We start from the raw sequence: 23707 nt of genomic DNA, 5'->3' as shown, positions 1-23707 counted from the left end.
GGCACAGATGAAGACAGATTAGGCATACATAATATATGTATGTATTAGACGTAAATATATCTCTGTTTATTATAATGGTGGTGGTTTAGTTGCTAAAGTCATGTCTGACTCTTGCAACCCTATGAACTGTAGCCTGCCAGGCTCCTCTGTCCATGGGATTCTCCAGGCAAGAATACTGGAGTGGGTTGCCATTTCCTTCTCCAGGGGATCTTCCCAACCCAGGAATTGAACCTGGGTCTCCTGCATTGCAGGCAGATTCTCTACTGCCTGATCTATGAGGGAAGCCCTTTAAGTCATTTGTGACTATTTATTATAATAGACTCATGTTATTATGGAGACTGAGAAATCCCATCCCCTGCAGTCAGCAGGCTGGAGACCCAGGAGCTGATAGTATTGTTCTGCTCTGAGTATAAGGCCTGAGAAGCAGGAGAGCTGATAGTTCCAGTCAAGTCTGAATCTGAAGGTAGGGGGACATGGATGGATACCTTAACAGAATACAGGCACAAAGAGCATATCCTCTCTTACTCAGCCTTTTGTTCCAGTAAGGCCTTCAATGGATTAGATTACACTGGGGCAGGCAATCTGCTTTGCTCCTTCTGTTGATTCAGATGTTAATATCATCCAGAAATACCTCATAGGTACACCCAGAGTAATGATTAAGCAAGTATCTCAGTACCCTGTAGCCTATTTCAAATTGACCATAATTAATCATTACAATCAGAAAAGTTGTTAACAGCAAAAATGAAATAAAGTAGGCTAGTATTGTGAAGTACTTGTAGAAGGCAGCTTCAATCTAGAGTGGCATACCTTGCAAGAATGAAAATAAAATAGATTTTTTTCAGACATGCAAAAACCAATAACTAGCCCCATGCAGAAATTCCTAAAGGCTGGATTATATCCAGGAAAAAGGGGAGACTTTATGTCATAATTCAGTGGGACAAAACTGAAGTGACTTAGCACGCATGTGTGTCATAATTGCAGTGTGCAAAAAAGAACATTGTAGAAATATAATAGTATCAATTGATGCTTTTGAACTGTGGTGTTGGAGAAGACTCTTGAGAGTCCCTTGGACTGCCTAGAGATCCAACCAGTCAATCCTAAAGGAAATCAATCCTCAATATTCATTGGAAGGACTGATGCTGAAGCTGAAACTCAATACTTTGGTCACCTAATGCGAAGAAATGACTGATTGGAAAAGACCCTGAGGCTGGGAAAGATTGAAGGCAGGAGGAGAAGGGGACAACAGAGGATGAGATGGTTGGATGGCATCACCGACTCAATGGACATGAGTTTGACCAAGGTCCAGAAGTTGGTGATGGACAGGGAGGCCTGGCGTGCTGCAGTCCATGAGGTCGCAAAGAGTCAGACACGACTGAGCAACTGAACTGAACTGAACTGATGGATATATAAAGTGAAGTGAAGTGAAAGTGTTAGTCACTCTGTTGTGTCCAACTCTTTGAAACCCCATGGGCTGTAGCCCACCAGGCTCCTCTGTCCATGGAATTCTTCAGGCAAGAATATTGAAGTGGGTTTCCATGCTCTTCTTCAGGGGATCTTCTCAATCTGGGGACAGAACCTGGGTCTCCTGCATTGAAGGCAGATTCTTACAGTCTCAGCCACCAATATAGAGGAAATGTAATTCTTAAGAGATATGTGCTAAAATATTTAGATATAAAAGTGTTGGGTTATTAGCAGCTTGCTTTCAGGTGGTTGAACGAAATTTCTGTGTGTGTATGTGTATATGCTTAGAGAAAGAGATTAAATATAGCAAACTGTTAATAATTATTGAAATCAAGTGTATACCATGTTCCTTTGACAAGATTCACAGGAAGACACTATAACTTGAAGCCATTTATTTACTAATCCTAGAATTTTACTGTATTTGTATGTAGAGTCATATATTATTTTAAAAATCATTTTTTCCATGATTGACAGAAACCTAGATATTGATGGTATCTTTCTGTGAATCCTCCAAGATCATCAGCAATAGTTTAAATCCTTACAGTAGTTAACAGGGACCACATTAGTAGTTACATCCTTTGTCACAAATCAAGGAACCATATGTATTTGTGTCTATTTCTGGAATCTATTTTAGTATATTTTTCCATTTGTCTGTCCTTGAAGAATATTACACTATTTTAATAACTCATACTCTGTAATGAATTTTCATGTTTGAAAGTATCAAATTCTCAAACCTTATAATGAATCTTCAGGATCCATGGTGCTGTCTTTTTTTCTTCCTTATAAGAAATGAAGCTCTTCTTGGTTTGTTGCATTTGCAACACTTTTTTTAAACTTATTCCTCCTATTTTGGTGGGTTTTCCTACAAATGTTTCTCTGTAATAGCCTTCTGATCTCCTTCACATCAGTCCTGATTTTTTAGTGCACCTTGTACACATCTTTATTATGTGACTTGAAAGTTTTCATGGTTCCGTAGGGCTCACAGGAACAAATGCAGTCTCCTTTATAATGAAATTCATCGCAACTTGGGTTCTAGTTTTGACCATGGTCCAACTTGTTTTCCCAAATCTTTGTGGCATAATACTCTATTATAGCCAGTGTTTCCTTTTCCTTTATTTGTAACTTGCCTTCTATACTCCCACCTTTATGATTTAGCTAAAGATATTTCTTTGGCTTGGTAAAACCTTTTTATTTTCTTTCTATCCTCCCAAATATTAAGGCCCAGTATGTGTTCTATGGCTTCTGTGAAGTCTTTCTTAATTGCCCTACAAATTCAATAACATTTCTACATTTGTTATAATATTTTCCATTTATACCACTTATTTAAATATATCACACATTGACTTCTATTTTTACATTTCTTTTAATATTGTTGTTGTTTAGGCTCTGAATTGTGTCCTGACTGTTGTGAACTCATGGATAGAAGCCTGCCAGGTTCCTCTGTCCATGGAATTTCCCAGGAAAGAATACTGGAGTGGGTTGCCATTTCCTTTTCCAGGGGATCTTCCTGACCCAGGAATCAATCCCTTGTCTCCTGCGTTGGTTTGTGGATTCTTTACCACTGAGCCACCAGGGAAGCCCATTCTTTTAATATGCATGTTTTTTATTTGTACATTAGGTCACAGACTCTTTCTTCTAGAGTGAGAACCTTGTATTATGCTTCTTTTGTGTATCCCCACTGTGATTATCACAGTCTTTAGTCGTATTTGGCACTATTTACCCAAAATTCTGTACTGAGTTTAGGAGATATTAGATGCATATTAACAGTTTGTTGAATGAAGACTGAGGCTTTGTTCAACAAATATTTGGTGAGATGTAATTGAAGGAGCAAGGGGTGAGGTATCAGATAAAATGAGTTCTGGTCTTGCCTCTGTCACTTGCTATCTGGGTTGCTTGTAGCCAAACCATTTTACTTCAATGATGCTCAGTTTCCTCTCCTTTACAATGAAGACAGTAATGGCTTCCCCACAGCACAGAATTGCTTGAGCTTATTCTCATTAAAAGGCTTTGAAAGAGTGTGTAGTCAACATATGCTTATGCCATTTTTCATATTATGAAAATCTTCATTACAGAAAATTTGAAAAACACAAAGCTCAAAGAAAAAATATAAAACATTTATAATAATACTACTAGGAAAGAACCTACTGCTAAAATTTTGGTGTATTTCCCTTGCCATGTTTTTCTGTGCATATGTTTTTAAATTGTATGTATATATGTGTATATATATATATATATATGTATATACATTTATGTATAGGTTTTGGACATTTTTGTTATGTCAGTTGAATATATTTTAGTTTTTTCATGAGGACTTTTTTCTGTTGAGCTTATATAGCATAAAAATAGCAAAGTTTTTTATTTTTAAAAAGTTCTTTGTAAAACCTAAATGCATTCATATAAATAATTTTCCTTCTATTAATTGTAGGTTGATACAAATATACATAATTTGATGAACAAAAATATTTAAATGGTATGATTTTTCTTTCTTAAGTACTTGCTATTTTATGGGGAATTTCTTTTGCCTGTATGACCCAGAAAAATTCTCAAAACAATTTTAAAGTTTTTCTTACTGTGATCTTGACTGAATATTGGGCTTGATGAAACTACAGTGATTTCTTCTCCTGTAAAGAAAAATAAAATACTGAAGAGAACTCAGAGAGCAAATCAGAACTTGAAAAGGTTCAATCATTTCCTTGCTTTTCTGGGTTGGAAGGAAGAAGAAAGATGAAAATTAAACTCATTCAAAAAGACATTAAGAGATGTCCCAGAGAATTTTTCTTTGACTTGAGGAAACAGAAGAAAAAAAATCATACTGGAACTTTTAAAGTTGTATACACTTAAAGTCTCTTACCTATTTTAACATTATTTATTCAATTTCTTTAGGAAAAGTTTGTGAATGATTTCAGTCATTAATTCTTACTTTTCCTATTGTATTTGACTTTTGGCTATGCATATTTTACATAGTTGGTATACACTCTGAAATTTTAGCTTACTAGGAATTTTTCTTTTTTCAAAACTTTTGTTAAAAATTTAGAATTATTTTGTCCTGGATAAGATTGTAGTTCTAAGCTATAGTAGCAACATAATACAGAATAAGTATAATCTAATTTTGAAATTACTTTGCCAACAAAGGTCCGTCTAGTCAAGGCTATGGTTTTTCCCGTAGTCATGTATGGATGTGAGAGTTGGACTGTGAAGAAAGCTGACCACCGAAGAATTGATGCTTTTGAACTGTGGTGTTGGAGAAGACTCTTGAGAGCCCCTTGGACTGCAAGGAGATCCAACCAGTCCATTCTAAAGGAGATCAATCCTGGGTGTTCATTGGAAGGACTGATGCTAAAGCTGAAACTCCAATACTTTGGCCACCTCATGCGACGAGTCGACTCACTGGAAAAGACTCTGATGCTGGGAAAGGTTGGGGGCGGGAGGAGAAGGGGACGATGGAGAATGAGATGGCTGGATGGCATCACCGACTCTGTGGACATGAGTTTGAGTGAACCTCGGGAGTTGGTGATGGACAGGGAGGCCTGGCGTGCTGTGATTCATGGGGTCACGGAGAGTCGGACCCGACTGAGCGACTGAACTGAACTTTGAAATACATATAAGATATGTATATGGTATTCTTGTGAATGTGGGCAGTGAAAAAATTCTGGAAGGATAGTCACCAGAACTTTAACAGTGCTGTCATAGTGGGATATAAGGCGATGTATTTCCTCTCTTTGATGCTTTTCAAAATTGTCATTTCCCCCCAATAATGAACATACATTGTTTTCATATGCAACAAGAAAATAATTCATTTTGAAAAAGAAAAGTGGAAAGATAATTGTTTCACTCAATAAACACATTTTGTGGAATACCTACTAAGCATCAGGCATAGTTTTAGTGTATTTATCAGTGAAAAAAATCTACAAAAACCTCTGCCTTTGTAGAGCTTACATCTGAGTAGAGGGAGACAGATAGTAAACAAGTACAATCCTAAAGAATGGTAATATATGTTGGAAGCTACTAAGGACAGAGGGAAAGGAGAGCAAGGCAGGGAAGCTTAGGAGTTCCAGGGAGGAGATGCCACTGAATGGTGTGGTCAGGACAAGTCTCTCTGCGAAGGCAGACCCCTCTCATATATGATCTTATGGGATCCTTCTTTCCTCACCATATTATGTCATTGTGTTATTACTCAGGTGAAGAATTCTTTTTCAGAAATCATGAAGAAATTGAGAATTTTAATCCTGTATTACCTGTTAAGGAAGCACTTAAACAGGGTTTGTTGCTTCAAGGCTGTGGAGAGTTCATCTTCTGAGAGAAACTGTCTTCAGTTCAGTAGTTCAGTTGTGTCTGACTCTCCGCGACCCCATGAATCACAGCATGCCAGGCCTCCCTGTCCATCACCAACTCCCGGAGTTCACTCAAACTCATGTCCCTCGAGTCGGTGATGCCATCCAGCCATCTCATTCTCTGTCGTCCCCTTCTCCTCCTGCCCCCAATCCTTCCCAGCATCAGAGTCTTTTCCAGTGAGTCACCTCTTCTAATGAGGTGGCCAAAGTATTGGAGCTTCAGCTTTAGCATCAGTCTTTCCAATGAACACCCCGGACCGATCTTCTTTAGGATGGACTGGTTGGATCTCCTTGCAGTCCAAAGGACTCTTCAAGAGTCTTCTCCAACACCACAGTTCAAAAGCATCAATTCTTCGGTGGTCAGCTTTCTTCACAGTCCAACTCTCACATCCATACATGACCACGGGAAAAACCATAGCCTTGACTAGATGGACCTTTTTTGGCAAAGTAATGTCTCTGCTTTTTAATATGCTATCTAGGTTGGTCATAACTTTCCTTCCAAGGAGTAAGTGTCTTTTAATTTCCTGGCTGCAATCACCATCCACAGTGATTTTGGAGCGCAAAAAAATAAAGTATGACACTGTTTCCACTCTTTCCCCATCATGAACAGAATAAGGGCGATAGGACTTTCCCTGACAGGTGACTTAATGTGATATAGATGTGGCAGAAAGGTAGCCAACTTTGAGGTGTGTGTGTGGGGTGAGGGGGCTGAGATGGACAATAAAGATGGAGGAAGGGAGATTGTAAATAACTTTTTTTAAAAAATGCTCTTTCTTTTTTTTTTAAACACCAAGTTTCTGGCAGTATCTCAGAGTCAATTTCTTTTTGTCTTTATAATTCACATCAGACACTGTCTTTAGAGCCACATCCACACCATGGTTTAACAGGGTAATTGATGTTCATAATGATAATCTATTATAGTGCCTATAAATTAATATGACTGATTTCTAAACAAATTTCATTTGGGTAGTTGTTGACTAGGCACATTTATCATTTATATTCATTAGTTTGGTTCAAGGTGGTAGACTAGATACTTTTAATCCTACTTCGGATAAATGTGGAGACTTAATTAACTGGGAAGCCTTGCTGGAAGTCACAAGTCGGTTGGAAGGCAGAGCAGGATTCAGCATCAGGGTTGTTCACTTTCAGGTGAACAGACATTTCATTGCACCATATGGACTTCTTAACAATCATGAGAGCTAATTTAAGGGCACTCATTCCAAGGATGCCCTAAAGTCATTGAGTAATGCTGTCACTGCTCACAACTTCGCTTTGAAACCTTCATGTGCAGTAGTTTTCTTCTGAATATATGCAGATCTAAACTACTTAAGGAGGCTTGAAAAGAACCTGAAGTTCAGTGAAAGAAATGGATGAACAAATGGGACATGCAGTTGATATTAATGATTTAAAAGTATAAAACATAATGTATTTTAAATACTATATTATTTTATAATTACATTTTCTATGAATATAAAATGAGTTGCACTTATGAAGTCACAAAAATATTTTGGGAGGTGGAATAAATATGTAGCTTCTGAAAGTAATTACTTTGATAGCCAAGATATGCATTAGTATATATACATTTTTGTAAAAAGAGTTCTATTTTTCTGTATTACAGTGCATTTTTCCTTTGGAAGGACAGATAAGCATATACATATATGTTATGAAGTTTTCTGAAATAAAAGTATGCAGTTGAAAGTGTCCGTGCTTAAGTTATTACTTTAAATTACCTTTAAATTGGAAGAGTCATTACAGGGCTCTTTTTCATCATCACTGTTTTACTCTCGATAGTAATCGTAGGCAAAGAAAATAAATGCAGAAGATAAAAGGGCTTTATTTTTCCTCTTGGTGAGAATGAAAATGGTAAAGGAGAATTAGCTGGGTAAGTTAAAACTATAGAATTTGATCTTTTAAGGTATTAGAGGATTTCATGTTTGTGCAAGGGAAAGCTGATGGATTGGATGTAACTGACTTTGTTGACAAGTCTGTTCACGGTTAGCACACATTTGGTGCTGTCCAAAACTCCATGAGACATTTAATTCACCTCTAAACGTCTTTGAAATTTCTGTGTGTGCTCAGTCATGTCCGACTCTTTGTGACCCCATAGACTGTAGCCCACCAGGCTTCTCTGTCCATGGGATTCTCCAGGCAAGAATATTGGAGTGAGTTGCCATTTCCTTCTCCAGGGGATCTTCCTGACCCAGGGATTGACTGCAGGTCTCCTGCATTAGCAGGAGGATTCTTTACCACTTTGCCACCTGGGAAGCATCTGTGAGCATTTTGGTAGATGCCAAATGGTTGTGGACATAACCAAATATGGACTTTTCATATGGACCAAGTAAATGTCTCCATGGATGTTTTGGAAAGGACAAATATGAACAAATATCAAGGGCCTTTGGGTAAGGAACAGATGTCTTACAGATGTTTCAGACAGGATGGAATGGTCCTGCAAGGCTGTTCACAGTTTAGTGCATATGGATCTTTTCTAGAGGGTTGGTATCCGGAGAGTATAACTCTCAGATCCTTGATGAGGGTGCTTCTGTAAGAGTTTGTGCATTAGCTACTACTCTGCATTTGACAAACAGCATTACTTACACCTGCAAGGCACGGTATTTGCCATAGTCCACAGCCTACCTCCAAAGCTATTTTAATGTTAATATAACAAATTTCATTGTAATATTTCATAATTGAACTTTCAGCTTTTATTAATAGTATTAATAATTAAAAACACCTTCACTGACTATGTTTGCTGCTCATAATGTATAGGTGTCAGCTATTAATTCAACATTTAGTGAATTTATTGGGCATCTGTGTTGCAGTCCATGTACCAAGCAGAGGGATAGAAAGCCATCTCTACTGTGACCACATTGGTCAGAGTCAACTTCCCTTTCTCTCCTCCCCACTGACGTCATCAAAAGTCACTTGACATTTAAAAACCACCATCTCATTAAAAGGGGAACCGAATTCTCAGGCCTTTGTGTTCACTCTGAGAGAGGAAGGGTGTACACAAACCATATGAATCTCAAAATTGTATGATTTTCTCACTGGTGCAAAACTGGGCTTCTGTGAGCTTGGAGAGTCTTTGTGCCCCTTTTGAAATCTAAGAACATTTTGTGTCCAAGTGTGGCTGGAAAGGGTCAGGATGAGAAGTGGATGGTTTGAGGGCAGCCTCTTGCTGGAACTTGCTTGTTCATTCTCTGAGGCCCTTCTCAGAGACTGTTTTCCCTGTGAAGTCTGGTCCTCTTTTCTCTTTTGGAGTTAAATACTCCTCCTCCATGCACATAGGGGAGCTGCCTGTCATGTAACTTTTCCAGGTCTCCAGGTAAGGCAGGCAAATCCCATATTAACTGTGACCCCCACGCTCAAGGGAGTTCCATGGTTTGTTGCAGTTAATCTCTTCTACCTGTATCCACATCAGTCTATATTATTATCCTAAGTGGCCCGAGCATAGTATAGCAAGCGTCATTGTGCAGGAAAGATACTCAGTTTTGTTTACTACTTTCCTTGCAAGATTATGGGAAAATGAGTTTGTGCATTTTGAATGCTGTAGGTTTAAGCTGTCAAAAATTTCTGTGATAAGAATAGCTTCTGTGTACCTACAAATATGATCTTTCCTGGTGGCTCAGATGGTAAAGAATCTGCCTGCTATGCGGGAGACCTGGGTTCGATCCCTGGGTTGAGATCTCCTGGAGAAGGGTATGGCAACCCACTCCAGTACAGAGGAGCCTGGCGGGCTACAGTCCATAGGGTCACAAAGAGTTGGACACAACTGAGCGGCTAAGTACACACCTACAAATATATATTGAAGAGTCTGTTCTTATCATTGGGAAGAACCTAAGCACGAGGGGGAAAATGTGTGTGTCAGTAGACAAAAGATAGAATTCCCTTTCCCTTGTACTGGAGGCCTGGAAACGCCGTATGTGGAGGAATTACAAAGAGAGAAAGGTCTCTAAGTTAAAAAAAATATTTTTTATACATGTATACATTCCATGTAAGCTCTGTTCAGCCTCAGATGGCCTTGATATTTAGCTTAATAGGAGATATGTTAAAGTATGGGCTTCCCTGGTGGCTCAGCTGGTAAAGAATCCACCTGCAATGAGAGAGACCTGAGTTCGATCCCTGGGTTGGGAAGATCCCCTGCAGGAGGGCATGGCAACCCCCTCCAGTATTCTTGCCTGGAGAATCCCACGGACAGAGGAGCCTGGAGGACTACAGCCCATGGGGTTTCAAAGAGTCAGACCTGACTGAGCGACTAAGCACAGCACAGCAGCACATATTAAACGACTTTTTAGAGGCAGATACTTTTACTTAATTTCCAAAGAATAAGATTTAAGATCAAGATAAACTGAAAAGGTCATAATGTGTTTGATCTCACCAGACTATGGGTTCCTCTTTGTAGCCTGTGAACCTAGCACAGGGCCTGGCACTTATGATATAGTTAGAGCTTAATAAATGTTGACTGGATGAATAATTGTGTTCATTGGTCCACATTAAGAGGCAATTGTTATTGTTCTTTTACCTTGTTTGGAAGAGATTAGTATGTTCCAAGACAGAAAATCAAACCAAAAAAATTTAGCATGAGGTATTAAGACAATGAAAGCAGGAGAAAGAGACATGAGGGATTTGGTTATTAGCTGAGACCACTGTGTGTGTGTCTCTGTGTGTGTGTCTCCCTCTTTCTGTCATTTGGCTAGAAAAGCACAGCTTTCCAGAATACATGTTCTTCCTCTGTTTAAGTGTTTTTTCAGATAGCCTGATTCATACTTCCAGAGAATTGATTTAGTGGTTGAGGGGTTTATTTCAGGTCCTACATGTAGAATGAGTAGTGGTTTCACTGTAAGAGATGAGGTGACTGATATGGATGCAGAAATTAGAAAAAAAAAAAAAAAGCTATCCACCTCCTTGTGGCCTTGGCTTCAAATAATGAAGCTTGAGAAAAGAGTGAATGTGAGCTAAGAAGATGGACCGTATCAGTTGAAAGGGAAAGAGACTGCAAAAATTTCTACTTGTTTACACTATGTTTATAACATACTAACATACTCTTCGCAGGCAATTTTGAGCTCACTGGGAGCTGACTAGTGGTTTATATATACATACATATATATATTTTTTTCCAGTGTTCCATTTATAAGCGTGACTGTCTTTGTCTTCTTCAGCTGTATGGTGTTGTATTTTCATATTTTGGAGGCTGCAAAGCTCCCAACCTGTGTATATGTGCTGTGTAATGGTCTTTTGTTAAGGCATCTGGGAAATTGTGTATTTTCAGTGGAGAAGAAATTGTGTCCCAGGAGTTTATAAATCGAATTATCTTGCAATGGGCTGTGCAAGGACTTCTGTGAAACCTCCCAACACCCAAATGGTTTCAGCTCCTGTGAACAGCCACAGTTGACAAAGCAGAACTCATCCAGGTTCCACTGCTAATTCTGTAGAAGAAAAAGAGGAAGAGTTGCTAGTGAGTCAGCTGCCTTGGTTAGCAAATGAAAACACAATTAGCTTTAAGCCCAGCAAATTAAAAGAACCTGGAAGTTAACCTCTTTTGTTTTTCTTAGTAGTGTTTCCTTATCTTTTGGTGGGTTATATATTTCTTAAACATCACAAAGCATTGAAGAGAGCAATTCTCTCTACTTTGTATATATGTGTATACATATATGTGTGCTCAGTTGCTAAGTCGTGTCCAACTCTTTGCAGTCCTATGGACTGTAGTTCACCAGGCTCCTCTGTTCATGGGATTTCCCAGGCAAGAACACTGTAGTGGGTTGCCATTTCCTCCTCCAGGGGGTCTTCCTGACCCAGGGATCAAACCTGCATCTCCTGCATTGGTAGGTGGATTCTTTACCAAAGCGCCACCTGGGAAGCCCTATATAGATATATATGTGTATATAATATGTATATATATTGATTGCACCCTGTACACACACACACACACATATATAATATGTGTATATATATATTGATTGCATATGCAATCAGTATTGCATAGGATAGTAACAACAGATAAGTAGGATGACTAATTGGGGTAGGGAGAGACTTTCACTTGAAGATACACTATTTTGGGTAAAATTAAAGTGTTACTTTTAGAGCCTTGGTATGTTAGAGTATCTATTTCATAATTTTTCCAGGTGAATGTGTTTCAATTCCTTTACATATTGTTTAATTTTAACACTTTATTACAGGTTAAAATATGTAAGGAGATACCAAAAGTGGTTACTATTCTTCTTGTTCTCTCTTAAATTCCTAACTAGAAGTTTTCTTCTTTTTTTAAGTTCAAATGACATTATATTCACTACTTTTTTTCCTTTCCCTCCATGCTGTCAATACTGCTTTTTAATCAATAGTTTTATTCCACGTTGTATCAAGAACATATCTCCATAAGTAGATCTAACTGGATCTTACACATTCTTTTTAAGAGCCGTATAATATCCAGTAATATAATAGATATGATTTGTTCAATCCTTCTTTTCTTGATGTACTTTCAGATTATTTCTAATGCTGCAACAAACTTACCAGGGAATTAAAAGAGCCCAGTTAAGAACCACCTTGTGTATTCAGACGCTCTTCCCAGTGCTCTATAAGTCACCAAAATCAGATGACTTCACCATAGAAAGCCTGTGTGGCTGGGCTTGTGGTGGAACCTAACATCCTGGTCACTCAGCGTCAGTCACAGGCTCTGAAAGGAAGATGGTGCCCAGTGAGAGTTTGGAAATGGACCAAGGAAAGTTCTGCAGTAAAGTAACCTGTTGTTTGACCTTCTGCATATCCAGTTTTGTTTCGATCTTAACATGGTAGTTAATGAGTATAACACTGACAAACTTTTAGATAGTTTTGTGATGGTCTTGTTTTCTAACATCAATCAACAAAAAAGGACTAATATAGAAAGCCTATGGAGAAATAACAGTATAAAGGCAAAAGCAAAAACTTTGAAGATAGGAATCAACAGCAACGAAAAATCTTGGAGCTCAGATTTTTTTCTTTCATGTTGGTGACCCATCCATCAGGCCACCTTTTGGAAGTTTTCTTTCAATATGCAAATTCTAACTCAAGACTGCTTTGACATATCCCATCTTGCTAAATATAAACTATATAACATTTAAGTATTTTAAAGAGTGTATCTTAATATTCTTTTATCTATTGTTATCTTTAGTGTTAAGATTTTGGACTGTCAGGACAATAAGAATCAAGGTATTCATGGAGCTTCTCTTCCAAACTTAACATTAAGATGCTTCATAGAAATAAACAGTTGATTATGGCCATGGTTCCTCGTGTGATGTTAATTGGCTGAGGACAGAATGGGGGCCTGCACATGGGGTCTGTTCCCTAAACAATATCAAGTGTTCCTCACAAGCTGTAGAGAAGTGATCTCTGAAATTTATCTATCGTAAGGGTGGGGTGGGGTGGAGGGCACCTGGATAGCCAAAAGTTCAATCCAGAAAGGAATACCTATGCAAAAATAGGGACTCTCTCTTTTTTTAAACACAAATGTATGTAGAGTTGACCTTTAAACAACATGGAGGTTAGGGGCACCAACCGCCATTCATCTGAAAACCTGTGTATAATGTTACAGTTGACTGTCTGCATCAGCAGTTCTCCACCCCAGGATTCAACCAACTGTGGATTGTGTAGCACTGTAGAATATATTAATTGAAAAAAATCCACGTATAAATGGTCTTATGCAGTTTAAACCTGTGTCATTCAAGGGTCAACTGTGTATAAATTTTTCTATTTAAAAAGTAATGAAGGGCAGAATCGAAATTGACTGCTGTATGGCTGTCTGTGTATATCACCAGAGTTTAGAAGGATAGTTTTTGTAGTAATCCATGTCATCTTGCTTTCAGAATGAACCAAAACTGAATTTGCAACCTTGTGTGCTAGGTTAGCAGTTGTTCAACTTAAAATAAGTCACTTAACCTTTCTGAGCCCCAGTTTCCACATTCATATAGTGAGAGTTATTCCTCACTACCTCATTGGGTTATTGGGAGGTTTATCTGAGATAATGCATGTGAAAATGTTTGTGCAGTATTGAATAAATTCTGGTTTCCCTTTTTTAAAACTCAAGAGGTCTTTCAGTAAGATGTTTCTTGTTAGGACTAAAGGGGATACATAAGAGGTTGTGACATAAAACTTAGTGAGAGATGAGTAATGATGCCAATAATCAGACATATGGTTTTATAGTTAGAATTTCCATGTCCTTTATCTCATTTGTTCTTCACTAGAATCCTGTGAATCAGTCAGGCTGATTACATAGGTGAGGAACTGCAACTCAGAGAAATTAATTCAATTAACCAGTATCATCTTTCGAGTCTAGCACGCAGTGTTCTTTTTGACTAATGGTCCAGTTACTTGATGTTGTCAATGCTAGACAATTGTCAAACACCCAACAGTTAGAAGTCCAAAATAATGTCTGAAAATCTAGCATTGTTCTCAGCTTTACCATGATTCCTTTAGCGATGAGAACATCTGGGTCCACATGAAGCTCCGTGTGCATTTTTGGGGTGCTGTGAACCAAAGAAAGTGTGTTTCTGATATCAAACGCACCATAATTTGTGACTCTTTCCACTTCATGTTTACCATTTCCTGAATTGCAGTTAACTGATTGGAAAAGACTCCCTTCTAACTACAGTGAAAGGTTTGATTTGCTTCGTGTAGATCAAGGTGCCACAGATGAGTTTCTTCATCCTTTGGTGGATACTCAGCCCGTTCTGTGTTAGGATGTTATCTATCCTAGTATGTGTATCCTTTCTTCTCCCCTTGGAGTGTGCAAGTCCCCTAAAAATGGAGACTAAATCATTTCTCTGTCCTCTCAAGGCCCAGCTGAGAGCCTAGCATTTAATGGTTCTCAGAAAAAGAGAAAATTCCTGCTGCAGCTGCTGCTTTTGAGATACTATTCATTGTTGACTTCTTAGGAAAGTTTTCATTCGAAAACATCATATTAAAGAGAGGGCTCATTTTAGTATAAGCAATGTCTGCTACCTTCCTCCCTCTATAGTGAATGGCCTCTTCAGAATTCTTTCGTAGAGGCAATTGCTAGGAAGATAAAGGACGTTTAGGAAGGTACTAGCAATTGCCATGTCCACTTGAAGGCAAGAAAAGGTAACACAGGTTCTACCCTCCCAAACGCAAACATGAGACTGTTGAAAATTATGCCTGAAGCTAGAGCAGATAGACGTACAGCTGCCACTGGGGTAAAGAGGCTTTGAGATAAAGTTGAGTTTCTTATTTCTAAAAAGGAAGAACAGAGTGTGTTTTGTTTGGTCCTTACAAATTATAGTGATTTGGTTTCAGCCTGAACAAGCACCACAAGCAAATACTGGCAGGCAGAGTCTCCATGGGAGTGGCCAAACAAATCCGTTTGCATTTCCTTCCAAGCTCTCATTTGGCTGATCCATCCATAGAAAAGCAGAACAAAAGGCAAGAGATTACTGCACCCTAAAGCATCCAAGTGGCTTTGGGCTCCGCAGTTATTTATAGCCATCTGGCTCCCACTGAGGCCTCCCTGTTCCATTCAGTGAATGTACAAATGTGCAAATAGAAGCTCCAGGACCTTGATGCAGGGTGCAGTCAGTGATTAGATTCTCAAGGCTTCTGTGTTGTTGACGTAGCCGTGCCTTTTAGCCATTAATGTGAACGTGGATCTTGGAATAGGCTCATCTACGTCTTCATGTGCCCATTGTATTTGTAGATGTTACTATGAGGACAGATTCACCCAAAATGACGGATGTGGAGCCTGTGGTCAGCAGTTTTGCGTCATCAGCACGGGCAGGTCGCCGAAATGCTGTCCCAGACATCCAGGGTTCAACGGCTGCAGGAGGGACCTCGGAGGAGTTGCCCGTCAAACTGGAAGCCCTATCCGTGAAGGAAGGTAACACTCAAAATCCTCTTAGAGTCAGTGGTATTTCTCTCTTCCTCATCCTTTCCTCGGGAACAGTCTCCCTTTTAACTAGTTAAACTTGTTTACTAAGATCTCTAGGCTTTTGTTTAAAGCTAAGTAGATCTTTCCAGTATTTCACAAAGTGGACTTCTCTCTTTAATCTCCTGGTGTAAATGTGGAAACTGAACATTTATTTATTCATTGGATATGTATATTATGCACAGTGCTAGTGTTTGGGAATACAAAGGTGGACAATTATAATCCCTTCTTTCAGCCAGCTTACAAAATTTTTTGAGATGCTCTCAGAAATAATTTTCCTTCTGCCATCTGTTGGCAAGTCACCGTGGGAGCTTCTGCTCCATCGTGGTATTCTACAAGCCCTTCTATTTATCATATCTAAGAATACATTTATTATCAATTAGAGATGAGAACTTTAAGGTGGGTGTTTGTATAAAAGTTGATCTTTCTCTAACCAGTAGAAAAAGTTGGATTCTGAAAAAGCAAGAGCTATCAAACTCCTGTAGGAAGATCTTGAGTCTTTCACCCCACTGCTTATACACTGTTCTTAAATCTTCTAGTGTTTAGTTCCGTGAAAATAAATATAACAATACTGTACCCCATTTCAGTCTTCATAGTGGACTCCAGTGTGTATAGATGTTTATTCCTAGTGGCCGTGAGGCAGGAGAGCGCTGGAAGGCTCCGTACTTCTACCCTATTCATATGAGCCCCAGAAGAGGGCTCCTAGTTCTTTGCCTCAGGAGGTGACTTTCTCCTGGTAAAGTTACAGACTTCCCAAATGTTCCTGGTATGATCTCTATGAAATACTTTAATCCTTGTTAGGCCAGGGACTGTGGCCAGACCCTGGAGTTTAGTTGGACTTAGCTTTTTGGTTGAGTTACCTCACTTTTTTCTAAAAGTAATTTCATGTCTCTTAAGGGACTCTATAAATAATAGAAAAAATATATATACATACCCATAAATTATCATAAGATAAAAGATGAAGGAACTTAAAGAAAAAAGATAAAGTATGTGTAGTGTTTTTGGCTTTTTAAGTTCAGAATTCTGATATGATTATGGTTATCAGGGCATGAAGGGCCATCCTTAACTAGCGAGGTAGAGAATATAAGTTACTTGTTCGTGTAACAGGTTTAATTAAAGTGGATAGCCCCTAAACACATGCATAGAACTTTAATGCTTATTGACATTATTTAGTTAAACAAAAGAGAACAAATATACTGTAGGAAAGTTAGTAGAGTCTTCATTTTATCTTGTTCATTGGGAGTGACTTATCTGAAAGAATACTGTTTCTATTTTTATACTTTCCTTTAAATCGTTTTCAAATAAAGTTGAAGGTACTAAGAAAATCAAAATGTTAAAAGTGAATTAACATATAACACCAGATGTTAAAGAATACACAAAAGGAAGTTAGTTTATATATGTAGATGGCATTGACAGTGTGTCACTAACGAAGTTATATATAAATAGCTTTAAGGTCTGCTTTTTTTGTTTGTTTTTAGCTAAGTACAGACATTCAGGATTTAAAATTGTTTTTAAAGCAATTGCAATTTTCAGTTGCTAATAATAACAAAAATCTGGGGTCCGTCTCAGACACTATGGTTTCAATGTTTTTACTCATTTAAAAATAGAAATTTTGGGAAAGAGCTTCAAGTTTCCCTCAGATCAGTCCTTTTTTTTTTTATATATATATTCTTAAGTGGGAAGAAATCTAGGCTGTCAGACATCCTGCATCTTACCTGAAATTAACCTGCCTAAAATCTTCCTAGTTCACGATCTGTCTTAATCTGTCCCTTACAAATTGATCACTATGGTAGGGAGGACAATGATGCCTTATAACGTATCAGCGAGAGGTGACAGAGGGTGGCAGCTTAGGAAACTAAATGTCACAGAGGGCCTTTCTCACCTTCCACCATTTCTAACTACTCATTTGATCCATCATTTATCTCAGTGCCAAGTGTGGGGCAATATGGAATACCCAGGTTTGATCCCTGGGTTGGAAAGATCCCTTCTTCCTGGAGGAGGAAATGGTAACCCACTCCAGTATTCTTGCCTGGAGGTATATTCTATCAGAGAATTCAAATAGGATGCTATGGTAGAGAGTTACTGGGTGGCTCCTTTAGATTGAGAAATTCAGGAAGTCCTAACTGAAATCTGATGGCAGTGGAATATTGTGAATAACAACTGAATAGTCCAGGCAGGAAAGTAAGAGGGAAGGACATTCTTTGCAGAAGGAGCAGCTTATATAAAGCTCTTAGAGTGGAATGAGATGGATGTGTCAAGAAGCATAAAATCTGACCACCGCAACTGGAGGGCAGCAGGTGAGAAGAGAGAGTAGAGATGACATTGGAGAGTAAGCAAGGAATAGCTCTCTTAGGGCTTTAGAAACCTGGGTGAATAAAGAGGATTTTCTTCTAAATGTGAGGGAAATGCTATTCATGTCTGAATATTTGAATATCCACTTTGTTACATGAAGAATGGATTACAGGAGAGAAATAACAGGAATAGTGGAGTTAGGAGGTGCACTCCCCATTAGGAAATCTTTGGGGGCCAAATTAAACATTCAGACTCATAAGACCACATTTGGTGCCAGTCTGCTCAAAAGCACACAGGTTTAGAAACACAGAGGGCCAGAAGAGCCACGTGACATCATCTCCTGTGTGGGTACTTGCAGAAGTCCGTGTAAGCAGTCATGGGGGCTAGTCTCTGCATCCCCACCCCACCACTCACTGAGAACTCAGGCGCAAGGTGACAAGATTTGCACCAATGGGAGCAATGGGGGGTTAGAAGCCTCATGTCCCAGGGAGTTAATACTTTGCAGTTAAGTCCATGGACACTGCAAGAGACATGCTCAGTTACAAGAGTCATGACCTTTATGGAATCCCAGTGCTGTGGTTCCCTACCAGTTAGCATATAGTTTCTCTCTGTACAGGTATATTTTACCATTTGGGTCATTTCTACCATACACTTTCTAACCATGCTGACATTCCAACATAATCTGGTTTCCAGGGCATCAGAGCTAGAAAATTAATCTCAAGTCAAATTTGCCCTTAGAGAAGGAGAAAGGGTTTGTTAAGCTTTTACCCATGGAACAGTTGCAGAAATGTAGTGAAAGATGATGGCTTTGAATAGATTGTGAAGATGGATGGAATTGGGTGGGTTTGGGATATGTTTTATAGGCACAATTCATAGGACTTGATGATGAATTGATGTGGTAGAGATGACTACAAGTAATGAGGAAGAGAAATAGAGGATAATTCCTGGAGCAGCAGGTAGATGGTGATGCCATATACTGAGAAGGGCCAACATGGAAGAAAAGCAGTTTTACAGGTTAGAGGCGTGATTTCTGCTTCCTCCATTTGAGATGCCTAGGAGACATCCAAGTGCTGTCAGCTCTACTTTCAAAATTGGTTCAGAAATCTGCTATTTTCTCCCTCAGAGGTCCAGTCTCTTGGAACCCCTGTGACCCCATTTTCTCTGCGCAGTCCCCATGGCAGTTCTTTCCTGCACATTGCTGCCTTTGACCTTGATGTTTTCTCTGCTTGGAATGCTCTTCCCGCTGCTACCCACCTCGCTAACTTCCTCACCTCCTCTGGTCTTGACTCACACAGCCCCTTCTCAGTGAGACATTCCCAGCCAACCCAGGCCCCACGACTTCTTGACAATTCCTGTTCTTTAATTTCCTCTGTAGCACTTGTAAACTTCCCACATGGCACACATGTTACTCATTTTAGTTATTGTCCATATTTCTCATGAAAATTGCCTTGAGAGTTGGAATGTATAGTTTTTTCTTCACTGCTTCTTACATGTGTTCATTGCTCAGTCGTGTCTGACTGTGATCCCATGGACTGTAGCCTGCCTGGCTCTTCTTCCGTGGAATTCTCCAGGTCAGAATACTGGAGTGGGTAACCAATTCCCTTCTCCAGGGGATCTTCCCAATGCAGTGATCAAACCTGGGTCTCCTGCTTTGCAGGCAGATTCTTTACCATCTGAGCCACCAGGGAAGTAGCATGTGCTTAATGAATATTTGATGAATGTAGGTTGGAGAACAGAATAGTCTATCAGCTTTCTTTTCAAAGATTCCCCTGATGATTTTGATAGGACCCATTTTGGAGAAGTAGTAGAAACAGTTGTCTTATTTTAAAATGATGACAGCCAAAAATATATTTTGAAGGGTAAAAGAAAAACCAGTAAGTGGAGGCCGTTGTCAGTTTGAAGATGGCAGTGACTTTAGGAAATGAAGGAGCCAGGAGAAAGAGTGAAAGTCAGATGAAATGAGGAGCTTAGAGATGGTCACGAGAGCGCTGAGAGGCGGAAATGGATAGGATCCTGGATCATGAAGAAATTAGATCTGATCAGTGGAAGCAGCACCAGCTCCAAGGCTGAGCTGGCCTGGCAGCTGCTCAGGGCCCTCTCTGGGCTCAGGTGAGGCTTACCCTTGGTTTTGTTCTATGGTTGTCATCTTGAAATTTTTCCATATTTTTTTTAATCAGGGGTGCTATGTTTTCACTTTGCACAGGGCTCCAACAGCCATAGCCAGCCCTGAGGACCATGCCTTCCATGGTCATATGGGCAAAAGGAATATGTCAAGACTTCAGGGGTAATTTTACAGGTTTGGTGGCAGAAAGTTGAGCTTGTCTGCTCTGATGGTTTTGATTTTTTTTTTTTTCCTATGAAGTAGAAAATGAGATTAACTCTTAGCAGCAAAGGAGGTAGAAAGTGTGAGGAAGCTGAGAGAATGTGATCCAGCATCGGGAGATGGGGAAGGGCAAAGTCCATCAGTCTGCATCCACACTGTGGCTTTGTCACTTGCTAGCTCAGTGACTTTGGGCAAGTCACTTAACCTGTTTATGCTTCAAGAGAATGGTCTGTAAATGGAGATGGTAATAATACCTTTGAAGGTTGCCTGGCACATAATATTCTGGAGAATAAGAGAAAGGTAACTAGGAGGCAGACCCATACATCTTTTTTGTGTGTAGTTTCTACACCTACATGGACGGCAAAGAAGTATGTCCTAAACAAGTGAAAAATGACTAGGGTGCATATAGGAAAAACTGACTGTTTTTTCCCAATATAGTACAAAGTAGATTTCAATATATTCTCTATGTGATGAAAATCTATCTGTTTTTCAGATGTGAAAAAGAAAGATGAAGAAACAGCACAAGATCAGTTGGAGAAGCCCAAAGATGAGGGAAAATGAAGGTTCATTACCTATCAAAAGTGCTGAATTTCTGCACAGTGAAAAACTTAGTGGCCCTGCTTTCCTGAGATGTTTGATCTGGTAGTAACTATGGTAACATTGCAGCCCTAAGCAATGTGTGTGTATTAGATAATTTTGTTGTGATGCTACTCACTTGGATTACAACCATGATGTCCAATGTAGGTTATTAAAAGGCAGATTGCTTCCAAACTGCACCCAAGAGAGAGGTTAAGAATGTATAATCATTTAAATACATATCTTTTGTCTATAAACCCAGCTAAATCCACTGTTCTCTTTTGGATTTCTTAAGCCAGATATATTTTAAATTCCATTTTTATGGTAACAGGTAAACCATTTCTTGGTAAATATAAACCAAACACTATTAATTTAAAACTGTATGGGATTTGTAAGAAATTGTGTTTTTTGGTGAGAAAAGTGATGGATTAGTCAAAAAGGATAGATAAAAGTATGTTTTTATCCAAAAATGAACCTTTTCCCCCCAAACCTTAAACAGATTTGGAAAAATAGTAGAAGTTTGACGGGTCAAACATCTCTAGAAAATTTTTGTCCAATGTATTTTGCTTCTAGTCTATGCATACTGTGATTTTTCATGTGGACTCTTAAAATGGAAAATTTGTGATGAATAGTTTATATGAAATATGCCTATTAAATGAATCTCACTATCTTCCTTAATTTCAGTGTGCATATGTGTGTGCATATATTTTTCTTTAATGTGAATTACACAGAACACTTTACTAGTTGCTTTGTACTGTATTTTCTTATTTTCAGGGCTTTTGTGTATATGACTTGTTTCTTAAATAATTTCCTCAGGAATGCAGACCTTAATTTTTATATCTTTCCTAAACTAGCTGACATAATAGTAAGCACTTAAGTGTTTAGTGAATGGTACAGGCAGAAATAGCAAAATACTTGCTTTTAATATATATTTAATTATATATTTTAAAAGGAATGAAACCAAAACCAAAGCTTTAGTAAATTTTCATTTATTAGATATTTTAGGAGAATCATAGAATTCTGAATTTTTAAAGAAAATCTGACTAATGGATTTATTTTTATTTTCAGATCTATCTGCATGCAGTATTTTATTTGATTGTTGACTTAGGCCATGTCTGTATACAGTAATCAAATAAACTCTTTCACTATTAAAGGAACTTATTACTGACCCAAGTCTTCTTCATTTTATCTCCTACAGTGTAACAGATGGAATATGGTGACATTTTAATAAGGGAAGTGAATAGTCTTTGCAATATAAAACACCTCCCACTTCTCATTTCATTGACAAAGTTCATCTTTAAATCTGAGAATAAAACAAAGGGGTAGATTTCAAAGAATCTGGTTGTTTTAAGTTCTTAAACATAAATTTTTCTTTAAAAAACAATCAAAAGTAGTATTTTAGATGTAGTGCTAATTTGACATTCAATAAAATGTCTTAGAGCCATAAAAATTAGGTTTCTGGAAGTTATTTAATGACATGATATTATATTGTCCGTATAACGAGGAATTTGGAGAAGTAAATGGCAACATGCTCTAGTATTCTTGCCTGGGAAATCCCATGGACAGAGGAGCCTGGTGGACTAGAATCCATGGGGTCTTGAAGAGTTGGACGTGGCTGTGTGACTAAGCCCTGCACATAAACGGGAGTTAGGATGGAATTTTCAAGTTGGGGGAAGTGACAGTTTGGCCTCCTGAGTACATCTGGAGCGTTTCTGGCTGCTACTAGTAGGGGAAGGGGCAGGAAGAGAATGTGCTACTGGCATCTAGTGGGCAGAGCCAGCGATGCTGCTAAACTGCTCAGTCCTACAGGGCAGACCCTCACAACAAAGAATTAACTGACCACAAGTGTCAGTAGCACTGAAGTTGAAAAACTAAACTGTCAAGTACGTGGATTTTGGATTTAGATGACCCAGGTTTGAGTTCTAGCTGTATGATCTTGGGCATGATTTACATCATGTCTCTAAGTTTTATCTTCTTGGAATGGTATTAGTAATAGTACATAATTTGTAGGGTGCTATATATATATATATATATATATGATATATGCTAAGTTGCTTCAGTCATGTCCAACTCTTTGTGACCCTGTGGACTGCAGCCTCCCAGCCTCCTCTGTCCATGCGATTTTTCAGGCAAGAATACTGGAGTGGGTTGCCATCTCCTTCTCCAGGGGATCATCCCAACCCAGGGATGGAATCCATGTCTCCTATGTCTCCTGCATTGGCAGACAGATTCTTTACCACTAGCACCACCTGGGAAGCCCCTTATAGGGTGAATGAAAGCAATAAAGTATGTGGGGCACTTGGCTAATGCCTGGCAAAGAATAATTATTCAATAAATATTAGCTCGGAGAAGGCACTGGCAACCCACTGCCTGGAGAATCCCATAGCAGGAGGAGCCTGGTAGTCTGCAGTCCATGGGGTCTCTAAGAGTCGGACACGACTGAGTGACTTCACTTTCACTTTTCATTTTCATGCATTGGAGAAGGAAATGGCAACCCACTCCAGTGTTCTTGCCTGGAGAATCCCAGGGATGGGGGAGCCTGGTGGCTGCCATTTACGGGGTCACACAGAGTTGGACACGACTGAAGTGACGTAGCAGCAGCAGCAAATATTAGCTATCACCATCATCATTTTTATTCTAGATGTTTTTGCCATTATTTTCTGGTATTGGAGGTGGATTTGTTAACTTGGCTATCTTCTGCTTTCCTCTGTGATTTCACAAGCATTCTCAATCTTAGAACTGGAAGAAGACACTGATGGAAATTGACAATTCATGATAATTACATTAGTGCCTATTCAGTCATGCTAATGAGCCATTGAC

General features: G+C 38.9%; 1 protein-coding gene across 7 annotated transcripts in view; it reads left to right on the top strand.

Moving 5' to 3' along the window:
• PKIB (cAMP-dependent protein kinase inhibitor beta) overlaps window positions 1–22044 on the top strand; it is a 119573-nt gene extending 97529 nt beyond the window's left edge. For 6 of the 7 annotated variants that reach the window (XM_055433210.2, XM_055433207.2, XM_055433208.2 and 3 more), the window contains 2 exons: window positions 15469–15648; window positions 20805–22044. In XM_055433210.2, the coding sequence (XP_055289185.1) occupies window positions 15477–15648; window positions 20805–20872 (240 nt within the window). In that variant the 5' untranslated portion in view covers window positions 15469–15476 and the 3' untranslated portion in view covers window positions 20873–22044. Of the gene's footprint in view, window positions 1–12411; window positions 12517–15468; window positions 15649–20804 lie in introns of those variants that run through there. The other variant, XM_088840577.1, reaches the window with a different exon arrangement.
• Window positions 22045–23707: the final 1663 nt, after the last annotated feature.

Source organism: Moschus berezovskii, chromosome 10, assembly GCF_049115385.1.
Source record: "Moschus berezovskii isolate FMDL1 chromosome 10, NW_MosBer_1.0, whole genome shotgun sequence".
NCBI classification, from domain to species: Eukaryota; Metazoa; Chordata; class Mammalia; order Artiodactyla; family Moschidae; genus Moschus; species Moschus berezovskii.
The sequence above is the reverse complement of the archived record's forward strand: the minus strand, read 5'-3'. Positions and strand labels throughout refer to the sequence as shown.